The sequence below is a fragment of the Diabrotica undecimpunctata genome, chromosome 8 (genome assembly GCF_040954645.1).
Source record: "Diabrotica undecimpunctata isolate CICGRU chromosome 8, icDiaUnde3, whole genome shotgun sequence".
Classification (NCBI taxonomy): domain Eukaryota; kingdom Metazoa; phylum Arthropoda; class Insecta; order Coleoptera; family Chrysomelidae; genus Diabrotica; species Diabrotica undecimpunctata.
The window spans coordinates 36822903-36839217 of NC_092810.1; the positions used below are offsets into that span (position 1 = coordinate 36822903).

The 16315-nt window shown below is 33.9% G+C and overlaps 1 protein-coding gene across 1 annotated transcript in view; it reads right to left on the bottom strand.

Moving 5' to 3' along the window:
* The window catches only part of LOC140447441 (protein FAM135A), a 90497-nt gene that overhangs the window by 52588 nt on the left and 21594 nt on the right, over positions 1-16315 (bottom strand). The window contains 3 exon segments of the mRNA XM_072540089.1: positions 164-421; positions 1951-2136; positions 2212-2326. Of these exon segments, the coding sequence (XP_072396190.1) occupies positions 164-421; positions 1951-2136; positions 2212-2288 (521 nt within the window). The 5' untranslated portion in view covers positions 2289-2326.

Here is a 16315-nt window from a genome sequence, read left to right on the forward strand (position 1 = left end):
TCGTCAAACTGAGCATTAGTGTCTTCTAGGAATGATTTGAATTGACGATGCCTTAAAGATGATTTTGCACGTATAAAACTCACTTTCTCATGCCGGTTTGTATTTTACGGTGAATATTTGAATTTAAACTGCAGTACAACACTTAATGCAGTTAATAACTTACTTAACAGAAGGTTGATGTAAGGCAGTCAGTGCTGTATGAACAGTCAATGACATGGCCGAGAGATGGAAGTAATCAAATAAAACTGGCAAATGGTAGTGCAGGCCTTCGATGGGTGACATGTTTAGTTGCAGTGTCCTTTGGGAGACCATCACCATGGAAACGGGCGATGTATCACTAAACCATAGTTCTAAAATGAGAGAGAATTCGGCCCGTTCCAGAGACTCTCTCAAATTGTTCCCGTCGACCAGGAGATGGCATCTAAACAAAAAAAAAAAAAAATAAATAAGTTTAACGTTAGACAAAGTACAATTTTTTTTTAAGTAGAAAGGACAATTTTTTTAAGTAGATTTGTAACGAAAAATAAACTTAAAAGGATTTTCAAAAGGAAATAAATTAGAAACAAAATGTATCATTCTAACTGAGATATAAATAAAACTGAGGGTAAACATTATTTTTAACGGTGTAAACTACCCTTTTTTCAAAAACCCAATAAAAGTGGAAAATAAAGCATGTAATAATTTGAAAACATTTTTAGTCTAGAATTAAGGTTTTTTGATGCTTTAATGTACTATTTAATATATTTCGATCCTTTTTGACTAATTTCATCCCTTATAAAGGGTCCCCTGTTAATAGCGTCATCATTATTCTGGCTTTACAACCCTGCATGGATCCTAGTCTCCTCAAGAGTTTTTCTCCAGTCGTCCCTATCCATCACCTTCCTTCGCCAAGCACGTATTCCCATATTTCTCATGTCTTCATCGGTGTTATCAAGGAACCTTGTTCTGGGTCTTTCTCTTCTTCTAGACCAATGGGTCTACCAAGAGCGTTTTTCTAGGTGGATCATTTTGTTCCATCCGCATTGCATTCCCTATCCACCTCAGAAGTCCTATCTTAACATATTATACGATATTTGGTTCCTGGTTATATTCTATAAAGTTCGAAGTTGTATCGTCTTCTCCACACTACATTGTCATTCACTGTTTCATAAATTTACCTTAGTACTTTCTTTCGAAACATCCTAACATGTTTTCATTACTTTTTGTTAGAGTTCAGGTCTCTGAACAATATGTTAGGACTGGGCGTATTATTATTTTGTAGAGTTTTAGATATAATTGTAGATTTAAGGAGGAGATTGAGCCCAAAATAGCATCTGTTGGCCGTGCAAATTCTACGGTTTATCTCTGCGGTAATATTATTTTCAGTGTTAAGGAGCGTTCCCTGGTATACAAATTCGTTTACTGCTTCTATAACGTCGTTTTCTTTAACAAGTGGTCGTAGGATTTGTGGATGCGTGCTTATTTTCATATACTTCGTTTTGTTGGTGTTTATTATTAAGCCCATTTTTGTAGCTGATTCTTTTAATGCTAATAAACCTCTCGTACAGCGTTTGCCGTTCTCCCAACAATATTGATATTATCAGCATAGGCAAGTATTTGCACTGATTTATTATATATTGAACCAATGGTTGTGATTTGTGATATGCGTATTTGAACATTTCTTTTCTATTCACAGAGTCTTCGGCTGCTTTGTAGTCTACTCATCCGCCGAAGCCGTTGGTCGGTAAGTGGAAGATTGCTTATACCGTAAATCATTTGGTCTCTATCTAAAAATGGATGTTGCTCACCTTCTACCAGGTGGAGATTTGATTTTTCCTTCATCGATATTAAGACCTTTGGGAATTTCCTAATTTATCTAAAGCTTTAGAAGACGAATTCATTAAAAATACTCACATTACAAACTTTACTTCATATAAAAACGATTTAGTACAATTTGAAGGTTATATTTACCTGAATAACACTACATCCTTGAGTGTAACCTCTTCGTTTCGGTAGAGTATTTGAAACGGTCGGCAAGCGCCATAATTTCCCAAAACGATTGCTGTACCCAGTCCAGTCGTGACTTCTGGAGTGGTTACTTCGATTTCTACGTTCAATTTTGACGTGACTCGCAAAGCACAGCGGACTTGATACATTCTAAAAACATAGTAATGTAAAAAAAGTCAATGCAGAATATGCTCTTTAAGAAATAAAGAAAAAATATTTACGTACCCTCTTTGAAATAAGTCAACATTGTAAAATTTAAACAGCTCCACTGAAAATTCTATGGTGGACTGCAACTCACTCATAATATTGAACGGGCCAGTTTTGTTATTTGACTACATTCCTAAAAATAATATATAATATTAGAATGAAGTTCATAAAAATAGACAGTCATGAAAAAAAAAAGGGTAGGTAATTAGGGTTGCATCGGAAATTCCTTATTGTAATATTGTTCTGAAGCTATTTTCTTAGGGCATTTTAAAGTAATTACTATTTAAATGGGAATAAGCCACAATAATTAAAGGTTAAAGTAAGTTTATTGACGTCTCAATTTCCACTTTTCAAAGTACAAACCATTTCCAAAGTGCAAATTGAAAAGTCAATAAACTTAGTTTAACCTTTAATTGTGACTTATTTCCTTTAAATAGTAATTGCTTATTATAAGTTGGTAGTGTAGTCACCACGAATTTTCGCTGAATGATTTTAGATTTGTTATATCACATTATTAACGTAAAGTTTGGTTTCTCTCTCTTGTCGTTTTCCCATTACTGAGGATCGTGATTTCTTCCAATATTTTTAACATTTTTTTTTTCATTGGTCTCTATCTTCAGCTGCTCTGAGAACTTCACAGAATGAGTTTCCAGCTGAATTCTTAATTTTGTCGGACCATCTAGTTGGTGATCGTCCTCTTGATCTTCTCCTCGGAACGTTTCTAGGAACAACTAATCTCTCCAAACTATCGTTACCTCTGCGAACCACGGGACCGAAAAATTGCAGACATATTATGGACAGCTTTTTTTATCTCGAGTTGGTTTAGAATGGAAACGTTTGTCCCATGAGCTGTCCAAGGTATGCGCAGTATTCTTCTTTAGCACCACATCTCAAAGACATCAATGTTTTGTCGCTCGCGTGTGTTCGCGAAGAGTTCAAGTCTCTGTCCGACTCATCGCATTCTTTGCCATACCAATACGTCTCCGAATACTCTGCTTCACAGTTACCATCGTTAGTTATACTAGACCCGAGATAGACAAAACTATCTACTATCTGGTATTCCTGTAACATGTTAGTCAGTGTAATGATGTGGAATCTGTCGACCACCATTATTTTTGTCTTAGCTTTATTGATTTTCAGACCAACTTTATTGCTTTCGTACTCAACTCTTCGCAGGAGATTAAACATTTCTTGCTCATTTGCTGCTATAAGTGTAGTGTCATCAGCAAACCTTAAATTGGAGTTTTTTCTACCAGTCACTGTTACTCCACCGGCTCATCCATCTAAAGCCATCCTCATGACATGTTCACTATAAATGTTGAATAAGTCAGGTGACAACACGCATCCTTGTCTAACACCTCTCTCGGTCTTGAATTTGTTTAAGAACTTCTGATCCAGTCGTACTGTTGATATATTGGACTGCTACAGATTTTTATTAGGGGTCACCAGGTGCATTGGTGTACCCATTTTTATTAAAATGGACCACAGATTTATCCAGCTTACACAATCAAACGCCGTTTGGTAGTCAACGAAGCATATAATCATAGGTACTTGAAATTCTCTAGACTGTTTAATGAGTTGTCTTTTGTTCAGGATTTGTTCCCTTGGACCTTTATCCTTTACATACCCCGTTAAGCTTTTGGTAATGTAGATAGATTTTTAATCTGTTTTTGATGATATGCAACATGATTTTACTAGCATGTGTTGGCGGTAATTTTCACTTCTGGTAACCGTTCATTTTTTGTGTAGAGAGATATAAATTGGGATACACCAATCAGATGGCCATTTTCCTGAATTCCAAACAGCGACACAGATATAATGGATGATATGTAATCCTTTGTTACCTAGTAACTGTAGTATTTCACCTGGTATTGAATCAATACCTGTGGTTTATTTCTCTTTAGCGATTTAATTGCATCTTTGACTTCAGCAAGTAAGACAGTAGGTTCCCTAGGGTAGTCAGAGGTCCATTGATTTTCTGCTGGTACCTCGTTATTTTTATATAACTCGCCACAGTAGTTTCGCCATGTTTCCAATATTTCGTCAGTATCGGTCTTTAAATTACCTTCCTTATCTACTACAGACCACGTTTGAGATTTAAATTCTCTGGTAAGGAGTTTGATCTTCTGAAATAAATCCCTCGGTTCATTTCGACAACCATGTTTCTCTATATCTCTGCATATTTGAGAGATGTAATCAGCTTTGTCTTTGCGGCACTGTTTTCTGATTTCTTTCAATAACGCTCTGTATTCAAAGTTTACATAGTTATAAAGTTCAAATATTTTTAACGTAACTATCATTTTTTAAGTAAAAATGATAGTCGACACAGGAAAAAATTATGTAAATTAATAGCCAGTATGTTTCTTCCAATACTGTACTTGCCATTTACTTTTCTTTTCTTGATTAGTATTATTGCATATCTGGTTCCCCCCATTATATGACCAATGTGCTCCAGTTTCCTCTTTGTCACTATTCGAAACTGTCGAACACTTTTAATTTATGTAGTCTGATTTTTTAACGTCCATGCTTCAACGCCATACAATAATGTGGAGAAAAATAACCTTGTAATAGCTTTATTCTTAATTCTATTATATATCTCTATATTGGTCATACCTTTTTCATTTTCAAGGTGGTTCGTGCAACATGGAGGACATGGAAAGTTCTCTGTTTCTTACAATTTTTTAATTATTTTTGAACTCTGTTCTTTGCAATAATCTATATATAAAAAACTCACTTAGTTCTGTTTTTTCTTTCACAAAATTGAACGCTTTGCTTTGTAATCTGTATGGTTCATAAGTTAAGCTAGTTCTTCACTCACTTTCATCTTAATTAGCTGCATATCTTGTGTAAGGTAAACCATGTGCAATTTTTTGTCTCTATGGATTATAGGTCAACAGTTGGAAGATAAAAAAAAGGACATTCGGCTGGTAACTCACGTTGGGAAGAACGTTATATCATCATCATCATTTTCACTTTTTGGTGCAGCCTCCCATACAAAATCGTTCTTCATTTCTGTCCACGATTGCCTAATATTCGCTTTTCTGTGCAATGTTGTACCGACTTGTATCCTTATGTCATAGTCCCATCTTAAATTTAGACGTCTTTTTGGTCTCTTGATGCCTCTTTGATACCACAGTGTAATATTAGTAAACCATCTATTGCCAATATTATTCTTCTTGTTAAATGTCCCGCCAGGGGCGGACTAAGGCCTAGGCAACCTAGGCACGTGCCTAGGGCCCGTAATTTTTAGTCCCGAAAATTACGTTTTTAATTTTTATAATTAATTATGCCGAGTCGTTGTTTGATAAAGTCGACAAGTGTTGATGAGCGTTCCCGTGCTTAAGCATCCACACCCGCAAGTGTCGATGTCGATGTGTCTATAGAGTTTAAAAAGTCAAACGTAGCTATCTAAATCAATCTCCTAAACGTTAGGTATTGTATTTTATGTGAGTTTTGATTGAAAATTGTGCAATTAAGACTTAACTCCTAGACTTGATTGCAAATAGATTGTTTTGGATTCATAGTTAATAAAAAGAGAAATCAAACGATTTCTACCTGGCGAAACCTAGTTATTTTGATAACTATTGTTTTAGGACGGGAAAGAATTTTGTTTTGATTCAGAGCAGTGGCTATACCGCTCTGAGGAGACCTAAAGGGGTCGAAATACGTATAAGCGGGTTGCCGCTGCCCTTTATCGAAACATAAATCTAATATCGTCATTATGTTTTATTACTTTACTCCGTTTGGAGTAGCAGAAACTGAATTCACTACGAATTTTGACCATGATGAACGGCAGGTAGAATGCAATTTTTAGATTCCCTTCCCGAGTAATTTATCAAGCTGTTTGCTTTGCACGTTTTAGAAAGCACAGTGGTAAAAATTTGAATTCGGTTTCGCCAGGTAGAAATCGTTTGATTTCTCTTTTTGTTTTTAGATGGCGTAGTTATGTCCGTAAATACAGTGCACAGATTCTAAATAACAAATAATAATATAAAATTTGTTATTTCATTATTTCGAAAACTTTTTCTCTCATTCACCAACTATAATACAACGAATAGAAGCCATTTCCCACCGGCATATTTAGAATCTGTGCACTGTAGTTATTTTGATAACTATTGTTTTAGGACGGGTCAGATTTTTGTTTTGATTCAGAGCAGTGGCTATACCGCTCTGAGGAGACCTAAAGAGGTCGAAATACGTATAAGCGGCTTGCCGCTGCCTGTATCGAAACAAAAATCTAATACAGTCATTATGTCATAGTTAATACTTTGTAAAATTCCTAAATATCGAAAACCAATCATCAGCCCCTTCAGCTACGCCGGAATCTGTAACGCCACAAACACCTTCACTATCCAAAAATGAAAAGAAGGCAAGAAATCCAAAAAGAGGTGGTTCTTATTTTCAAGCTATCAAGAAATATATCGCTGCAAATTACAAAGTAGATGCGGAAAAAATGCACCGTTCATCAAAAAATATTTAAAAGCTGCAGTTGCTACTGGATTGTTGGTGTAAACAAGGAAAACAGCGTCAGGATCTTCAAGTTCCTGATGAATATTTTTCTAATGAATTATACGGCAAACTATTTTACAGAGAACATAAAAAAATTCTACAATACAATTTTTCTATTGACTTCCCCAGATATTCCAGTTGAAAAATAGCGCCCAGTAATTTTTCGATTTTCCTGGTGGAATATTTATAATGAGGCAATGAGAAATTACTAGAATAAAACTAACCGGCGTATTTATGTTACGTGAATCGTAAGAAGCCATTGGTTAGGTGCAAATTAAAGGACGTTATTCACTTATTGGACGAAAGAGAGATATTTCTAGTTATAATCCAAACGCTCGACAATATATCGTCGTTGTCACGGCAAAACTCACTTAGTCCATTTTTGTCAAAATTGAGTTAAGTGTACTGATCGATTCACAATATCAATTTTCACAGTCTGGCAGATGTCACGAAGTTCTACAAAGCATGTAGAGTTGGCTGCCTAAAGCATTGAATATACTTAAGTGCAAAATTACCATTTTGTTATCAGGCAGAAGTCACTAACTGGACGTAATGATGTTTGCCTGATTACGATGTGGCAGATACTAGTAAAAAGTATCAGTTAACGAACGATAAAATTAATCAGTTATTTTGTATTTGCTGTCTCTTTCTATAACAAACGTTTGTTATTTAAAGAAAAAGACAGCAGATACAAAATAAGTGCTTGATATGATCGTTCATGACTAATCTTTCATTTTTCCGACTGCAGTGTAAGCACATGTTGATTTGTGTAGATCGTAATTGTTGTATTTTTTAGGAGTAAAAATATTTTGTAAATTATTTTTTACGATTTGTTTTATAGTAAAGTGCTAATAAACAAATCAAAAATGCAATCTAGTAGGGGAAAACGCATTGCTAATCTTGCAATGACCAACGAAAATTCTGAAACGACTATGAAGGTAGAAGGTTAGTAAACTTAGTTTCAAAATAGTTTGTAAATTTTTGTTTATAAGTAGAAGAAACAATATTAGACAGTACACCGTCGTCTTCGAAAAATCCTGTTTTACAAAATGATGACCATGGTTGTTTCTCGTTAATGAAACGAACAGCAGCTACAGCAATATGGAATATACCAAGTACAAGTAACTTGTCTTGTGCTTCATACAGTAGTGAACAAAGAAGTATTACAGTCCAAAATAAAATAGTAATACTATCGGATGTCAATATACAGGTAGTACAAAGGTAGTCTAACTGTTTAATCATGCTCTTTTGTGATTATTGTTCTATATTGAAGGTACCATTGAATCAACCAACAACAGTTATAGAAGCTGATCAAGTAGACAATCCACAAAAGTATCAACTTGATGACAACAGCGACGGTGACAAAGATTTTAATCCACTGACTGAAGAGGAAGACTCTGATTCTACAGATGATAACGGTAGTTATATGATTCTTTAAGAAATAAAAGATTCTTAACTTAATTTTTTTATAGAAGTGCAAGAGACAGGCAGGAAAAGAAGTCGATGGAATAAAGGAGATAAGTCTCAGCAGAAGCGTTATTTAATAAAAAAACTTAGGAACCTGGGTAAATTGTATGTGACAAAAAAAAAGAAGGAGAATTCCCACCAAAAACTCCGAAACCTGTAAACTGTTCTCGTTGCAGATTTCACTGCACAGACAATTTTAGTGAAGAAGAAAGGATGCAATTGTGTTCCACGTACTGGAAACTTGAATCGTATAATCGAAAAAAATGAGTTCATTTTACAGAATATAAAACTACATACACCAAAAAGACGACGGCCTCGACAAGAATGTGCCATATCACGAAAACGATAAGCAAAGCGTTTTATTTTTTAAAAATGCTGCTCAAATTAGAGCGTGTAAAAATTTTTTTCTAAAGACTCCCTCTATCAGTAATGGTCCTCTAAACAAAGCATGTGAGAGTAAGAATAATATAACAGGCTTATTTGAAGCCGATGATAAAAGAGGTAGACATGTACCTGCCATTAAAACAACCGAAGATGATATTAACTTTATTAAAAATCACATCGAAAGTTTTCCACTAACAGAATCACACTATTGCAGAAAGTCATCCAAAAGAAAGTATTTGGAAGCTACATTAGTAGTAGTAGACATGTACCTGCCAATAAAATAACCGAAGATGATATTAACTTTATTAAAAATCACATCGAAAGTTTTCCACTAACAGAATCACACTATTGCAGAAAGTCATCTAAAAGAAAGTATTTGGAAGCTACATTATCTATCGGAAAAATGTATGCCTTGTATAAGGAACTATGTGATCAAAGTGCTCGCATACCAAAAAGTTTGGCAACGTACAAGAGAATATTTGGTAAGGAATATAACTTGTCATTCTTTAAACGGCACAAAGATTAGTGTGACCGATGCAACAGATATAAATTAACAGTAGGTGAGGACAAAATAAATTTACAGCAAGCCTATGACGAATACAAACAGCGCAAAAAGGATGCCAATGCTGCTAAGGACAGTGATAAGAAAAAATCAACTGAAAATCCTGATTTTGTCTTTGCTACTTTTGACCTTCAAAGCGTGCTACAAATACCAAGTAGTGATGTATCACCCTTATACTACAGTAGGGAATTATCTGCCTTTAATTTATGCATATATGAAGGAGCTCACCCAAATAATGTACACTGTTTTACCTAACTGAACTTAATGGTTCCAGATGGAGCTTAGAAATTGCGACATGTTTGTATCGCTATTTAAAAAACCTCCCTGCGAGAGTCACCGAAGTATCATTGTTTTCCGATACTTGTGGGGGACAAAACAGGAATCAATTTGTCATCGCAATGCTGTATTATTTTGTTTATGTGTTATCTGGCCACAATATTACTGTTCTCGAGCAGAAGTTTCTAGAGTCAGGACATACGATGATCGAATGCGACAGTATGCATAGCGCCATCGAGAGAGAAAAGAGGTATGTAGCAGTATACACGCTTCATGACTGGAAAAATATTTTTGTCAAAGATAGATCTAAACGACGCATTAAAAAGAAGAACCCTTATGTAATCCATAATATCAGAGCTACAATATTCTGATTTTATTAACTGGAAACTACTTGCGAAAAATATGGTAAAAAACACAAAACTAAATAAATCTGATGAAAAGTTAAGTGGTTGCAAATAAAATGTTTCAGAGTGGAGAGGGAATATCCAGGAATCATCAAATATCGCTACGAGCACTACGGTCCTTACTTTAAACTAAGTATTTATGGACAAGAAATACCTTCAACACAAGCGTCCCTATCACTTCAACAGGCTTACCTAGGTATGCGTCCAATTTCTTTAGCAAAATTTATTGATTTACAGAAGTTATGCACTACCGACGTTATTCCTTGCTTACCGAGTTCCATGCTTGGTATTCGTTTCTGCCAACCAAAAAAAGATATTGACAGAAATACTGATCCCAGTATTTATAGCGATAGTGAATCAGAGGAAAGCGAAGACGAACAGCAAATCTAAACTCATTGAATTTTAGTTTTCATTTCTCTTAATGTGTTTATTTTAGTGAGTTACTTTAATTTACGTAATAAATAATGTTCATAATATGTGTAACTAATTTACTAAATTTACCTTTTACCAACTTGCCAGAGATCACTAAGTCCATTAAATATTGTTTTTTACCAAATAACATCGATTTAAAAAAAGATAATGTATTCACATCTCAAACCATTACTAGACGTGTACAATTGCATCGGTAATTTCCTTGACTTTTATAAGGATGAATTTTAGACAACAATTAAAACTAAAATATTCCTTTTCTCAGATCTCTTATTTTGGACTTAATGACTTTTGCCGCGACGACGAGGATATACCAGAACAACACAATAAGAGTAAAAGTAGAAGAAGAATTTAACTGACCCAATTGAATCTGGCTATGGGTTAGATAGGATTATTTTAAGAGTGGATTATTTTAAGTTGTTTTTCTCCCATTTGGTATCCTTTTTTCATTCTTACTTTTTTTATTACTTCATTCATGATCAGGTTAAACATACATACATGTATGTTTACGTACGTTATGTATTTTGTCTGTCACTCACAATATCTTTCATTAAAAAAAATCAAAGTTATAAATTTTTGAGTAAGATTTAAGTAGCAAAATTGTTTTTGATCATTGTCCATCATTTTAAGTATAAATAAGTTACACCTCTAGAAGGCATGTTCGTTTTTTATTGATATACTAGTTTATCAAATAAATTTCAGCTTTACTCACACACCTTCAAAAAACAATACATTCAACAGCTATTCGTTAGTGGCGTGACTAGTAAGAAACAGTCGTACCCAAAATTATTGATTCACCAATAAAAATGTAAGAACTTAAAACTAGTTTTACTGATAAGGGCCAGTGAAAAACCTGTCCGAAATTTATTTGACTAATAGCAAGTTTTGGGTGTTATCAATTTAGACGAATCACACTGGTATAATTAGTTATTTTGGAACAATTTTATTTTTAATAAGGAATTAGACATTTTTCGCTAAAGTTATGCAAGATCTGTTGACGACTTTAACAAATATCGTGAAAGCAACTTTATTGATAAATTTTTGGGTCATTCTCCCAAAATGTATGTTATGTTATGTTACCACGCTACTGGAACACTGAGAAGTAACAGAATTACTAAACTAGAAGTAAGAAAATCGAATGCTCCTGTTAAAAAATCGAAGCAGTTGGTTAAAGAAAGAGGAAACAAACAAAAACCAAATCAAAAGTAAAAAAAAATCTTTCCACAGGTACTTGATCCACAATTATTAAAAACCAGAAGACAATTCTGTAGTGCCATAGAAAGAAAATCAGGTATATTTTTTGTTAAATGGAAAGACAACGACGTTGTGTCAGTAGTTTCATCATGTCATGATCTTCAATCTGTACGCCCTATAAAGAGATATTCCAAGGAGCAACCTAAATATTCAAGTACCGTGGCCGTTTTTGATAGGAAAATATGGGAGAACAGACCAAATGGACCGAAATTTAACTGTATATAGGATGTAGTATAGGATAAACATACGAGGAAAAAGGTGGTAATAGAATCCCTTTACATATCTTATTGATTTGTGTGTCATTAATGCTTGGTTAATGTATCGCCATTAAAACCCAAAAATGTCCTAGTTAACATTTAGGCGCACAAACATTTAGGCGCTCTGTAGTACAAGGATATTTGACAAAATACCAAACTATTACTTTACGACCAGGACCAAATCTAATCCCCCAACCTAGCTCGAGAAAAGTAATACGTGACATTTGATATGATAACATTGGACATTTGGTAGATTCTACTAAAGATGGTAAAAGACGAAGATGTGGGTTAGAAAGTTGTAAAAGTAAAGTGCGAACAATATGCATCAAATGTAATGTTGGATTATGTGTACCATGTTTTGTAATCTATCATACTAAAAAATGAATTTAGTTTTTATACTTAGTTTGTACTTTTTTATACTTGTATTTGTAGGTTTTTTATTCAATAAAAATACATTAATTTTTTTGTCGTATTTGTTCTGTGATTTAATAGGTTTATTCTTTTAATGTCCACGGGGTTCATATGTATATGAGGTAAATTCAATATTTAGCATTGTCAACATTTTTTTTTTAATATTTTTCTAGTGTTTTCTAAACCATTTTTAGTGGTTTTTGAAACAAACGCAAACATACACAAAAAAAATAATTAAGGGCGTTGCCAGGTTAATACTTTTCCTTATTGTCTGACAAAGTTCTTGTGTTGTCTTCTTTGTATATTGCTACTTACTTTCATTTCCCTTCTTTGTTTTAGCATTATTTTGGTTTTATTAGACAGTTAACTATGTTTATTTTGTTGTTGCGGGTCTTCCAATTTCTTTGGCGCTATCAAGGATGATTTCCATTAATCAAGTCCTGTCGATTTGGTCATGTAATCTTTCATCACTTTCATACGTAAACAACTTAATATATGCAGACGACACCGTCATTATTGCGGACAGTGCTGAGGGTTTACAACGACTTTTGAATGTCATAACCAGAGAGGGAGATAGCTTGGGACTAAATATAAACACAAATAAAACAAAAGTAATGGCATTTACACATAGAACCATTACAAAGATTCCAGTATCTTGGTTGCTGGATAACAAACGACCTTGACCACGAGGTCGAAATACGTGCTCGTATAGAATATGCTAGGTCCGCATTTCAACGAATGAAAAAATTCCTAATAAACTCTACGTTATCGTTGGATATCCGATACCAATTTGTAAAAACGTTTGTTTATTCCATATTGCTATACGGAGTGAAAACATGGACTCTCGGAATTACAAGTATGAGGCGTATAGAAACCTTTAAGATGTGGGATTTTCGAAGGATGCTGAAGATCTCTTGGATAGAGCACGTGACCAACAACGGGGTCTCCTAAATATTGTAAAAAACAGAAAAACGAGTTATCTAGGACATATTTACAGAGGAGAAATAACTTCCTACGACTTATAATGGAAGGGAAAGTGGAAGGAAGAAGAGGTTCAGGAAGAAGAAAATGCTCCTGGTTGAAGAATGTAAGAGACTGGACAGGCATGGACACACATTCGATACTAAGAACAGCTCAAGATAGAGAGCAATTTGCCGATCTGCAGTAATGGAGAAGGCACCTTAAGAAGAATCTTTCATCAATTGTCTTTTGGTAGTGATCTGAGTTTTCTTTTAGATTGTTAATATTTATACTTGTTACTGTTGGTTTTGTGGCTAATTTTATTTTTTCTAGTTTTAGATCTATAACAATTTTTACTCTGATTAGTCTATTGTCGCTGCATCATGTTTGAAATTTATTTATTACATTGACATCTTTTATTGTAGCAATCTTGTTGGTTAGAATGAAGTCAATTTCGTTCTTAGTGGTTCCATTTGCTCCATTTGTTTTCGTAGTGTGCAAACTGAACCAATTTTTCTACATTTTTTGTTGATTAGGAATATATATATATATATATATATATATATATATATATATATATATATATATATAGATATATAAATGGAATGAATATATTAATTAATGGAGGTTAGTTTTCAAATTGTCAACCTGTATATTCTCTCCAAAGAAGCATTAAATGGAAATATTATGTCGTCGCTGACTTATTGGCATTTAAGAACTTTCGAAACCTCAACATCTGATGGAAAATGGCAGTATGCAAACAACATACGCTCTCTTGATACGAGAGCGAATTGTAGTTGGAGTATTAGCGGCAACTTAGTTAGTTTTACTACTTAGAAGCTGGCGACATTGGAAAGATCAAAGGGCCAAACTGCAGCGAGCTTAATTGGAACGTATCTAATTGTAATTAGGGGTTACCTAAACGTATTGTTTCTTGAGTGTACTTAGGCAAATTTGAGATAATAAATTTATTTATAAATAACTTAGTGACGTTGAAAAAATATTATTTTTTCAACGTCAAGGAAACAAAAATTAAAATCAAGTTAAAAATATTCCTATATTTTTCTCCCTATAGAAGAATTCCTATTAAGGACTAATAATGACGTATGCGTCAGAAATAAGACTGGACTTAGCCATAACAAAATAGTCCATCTACAGCAAGATATCTCATAAAGAAAAGCAAAAGAGATACCTGGAGAGAGTACGTATTATCACCCTCCGAGGTTATCTGGACTAAAATTCGTAAAGTTAAAGGCTCCAATTCTTATAGACATATAAACACCTTAACACACAATAATAAATTAATCACTTGCAAAAATACAATCGCAGAAGCTATAGCTGATGTCTATCAACAAAATTCTAGCAACAGAAATATTTCTTTCGAATCCCTAATATACAAGAAAAATATAGAAGATTCTATAATCCCTATTAACAACTCTGACAGCTCCATAAATGCTCTTTAAGAGTTAGAGTTTTCTCTCTCAAATATAAAAAATACGGCTGCAGGACCAGATGATATTCAGTCTTCATAAAAAACTTATCATTCGGAGCCAAATTAATGCTGTTAGATTTGTTTAATACCCGCTTCCTAAAGCATGAATTCCCAGACCTCTGGTTCTAAGCAAAAATCATTCCCATTATTAAGCCTAACAAACCAAAAAACAACCCTACCTCTTACCGACCCATCTCTTTTACATGTTGCATGTGCAAGATCCTAGAAAAAATTTTTAACCACCGCCTTATATGGTACTTAGAAATAATAATTTTCTTATTCCCTTTCAAAGTGGTTTTCAAAGAGGTAGATCCACATTAGATAATCACGTTACGTTACATTACGAGACTTCAATTAATGAAGCTTTTGCAAATAACCAAAAACTAATAGCAATATTTTTCGATATAACCCAAGCCTACGATAGAGCATGGAGGCACTGTATTCTACAAACATTGAAAGATACTGGTATTCAAGGTCACATACTTGCATTTAAATTTTTTTTTTTTGAAAATCGCTCAATTCAAGTTAGAATAAATGGTGTTACAAGCTCATCTAAGATACTAGACAATGGAATTCCTCAAGGTTCGATTCTTAGTCCAACTTTATTCTTAATCGCTTTTAATAGTATTATGGATGTAATAAAGCACCCATTAAAGCTAGTCTTTACGCAGATGACATTGTTATTTATACTAAATCGAATAATGTAACGAAAGCAACTAAAATTATACAGAGTTTCCTAAATCGGCTTTATAATTGGACGATAAAAACTGGATTTTTTTTTCGTGTTTCGTGAAGAATGTATCGTGTTTTTTCTATTGAAAAAACACGATACATTATTTTCAATAAAAATAAAACCCATCTCACAACTAGTCTAACATTAAATAATTTACCTTTAAAACAGTCAAAAGAAATAAACTTTCTAGGTCTAAATTTTGAGAGAACTTTAAATTGGAATTCGCACATTAATTAACTGCAGCTTTCCTGCCAAAAAATATACTCAAAATATTGTCCAACAAAATTTGGGGTACTGATCATAAAATATTAACTAGGCTCTACAAATCGCTCATTAGAACTAAAATCGATTATGGTTGTATATGTTACGATGCTGATGTAAAACCAATCAACAGCTTTGAGATTAGCACTGGGAGCTTTTAAAACTAGTCCGGTTAGTAGTATGCAAGTTCTAACTGGAGAACCTCCCTTACATATAAGACGACAGCAACTATTTTGAACTACATTGCAAAGATACCATCCCAGAAACAGCATCCTGTATTCTTCCACATCTGCAACCCTGGTCTTCCTCCTAACAATAAGACTAAAAACTCTACACCCCTCATGAAAGAATAAAGCTCACAACTTTCGATAGGAATCAACTCAATCTATCGCTACATATAAATGCAAACTATCCCCCATGGACAAGCCACCCATTAACTATTGACTTAACACTTACAAAGAATACCAAATCAACTACAAATTCCACAATAATTAAATCTTTATTCATGGAAATTCTAGACCACTATCCTAATTATTTGCAAATCTTTACCGATGCCTCTAAAACTACCAATGGTCACGCTGCTGCCTACTACTGTAAAGAAAATTCTTATAGTATATCGATACCAACAAACTGCAGTATACTAACAGGCGAGGCTACAGCTATTTTGGAAGCTCTAATCTTCTTCGAAAAGAGTAGAACGATGAAGTGCATTATCGTAACAGA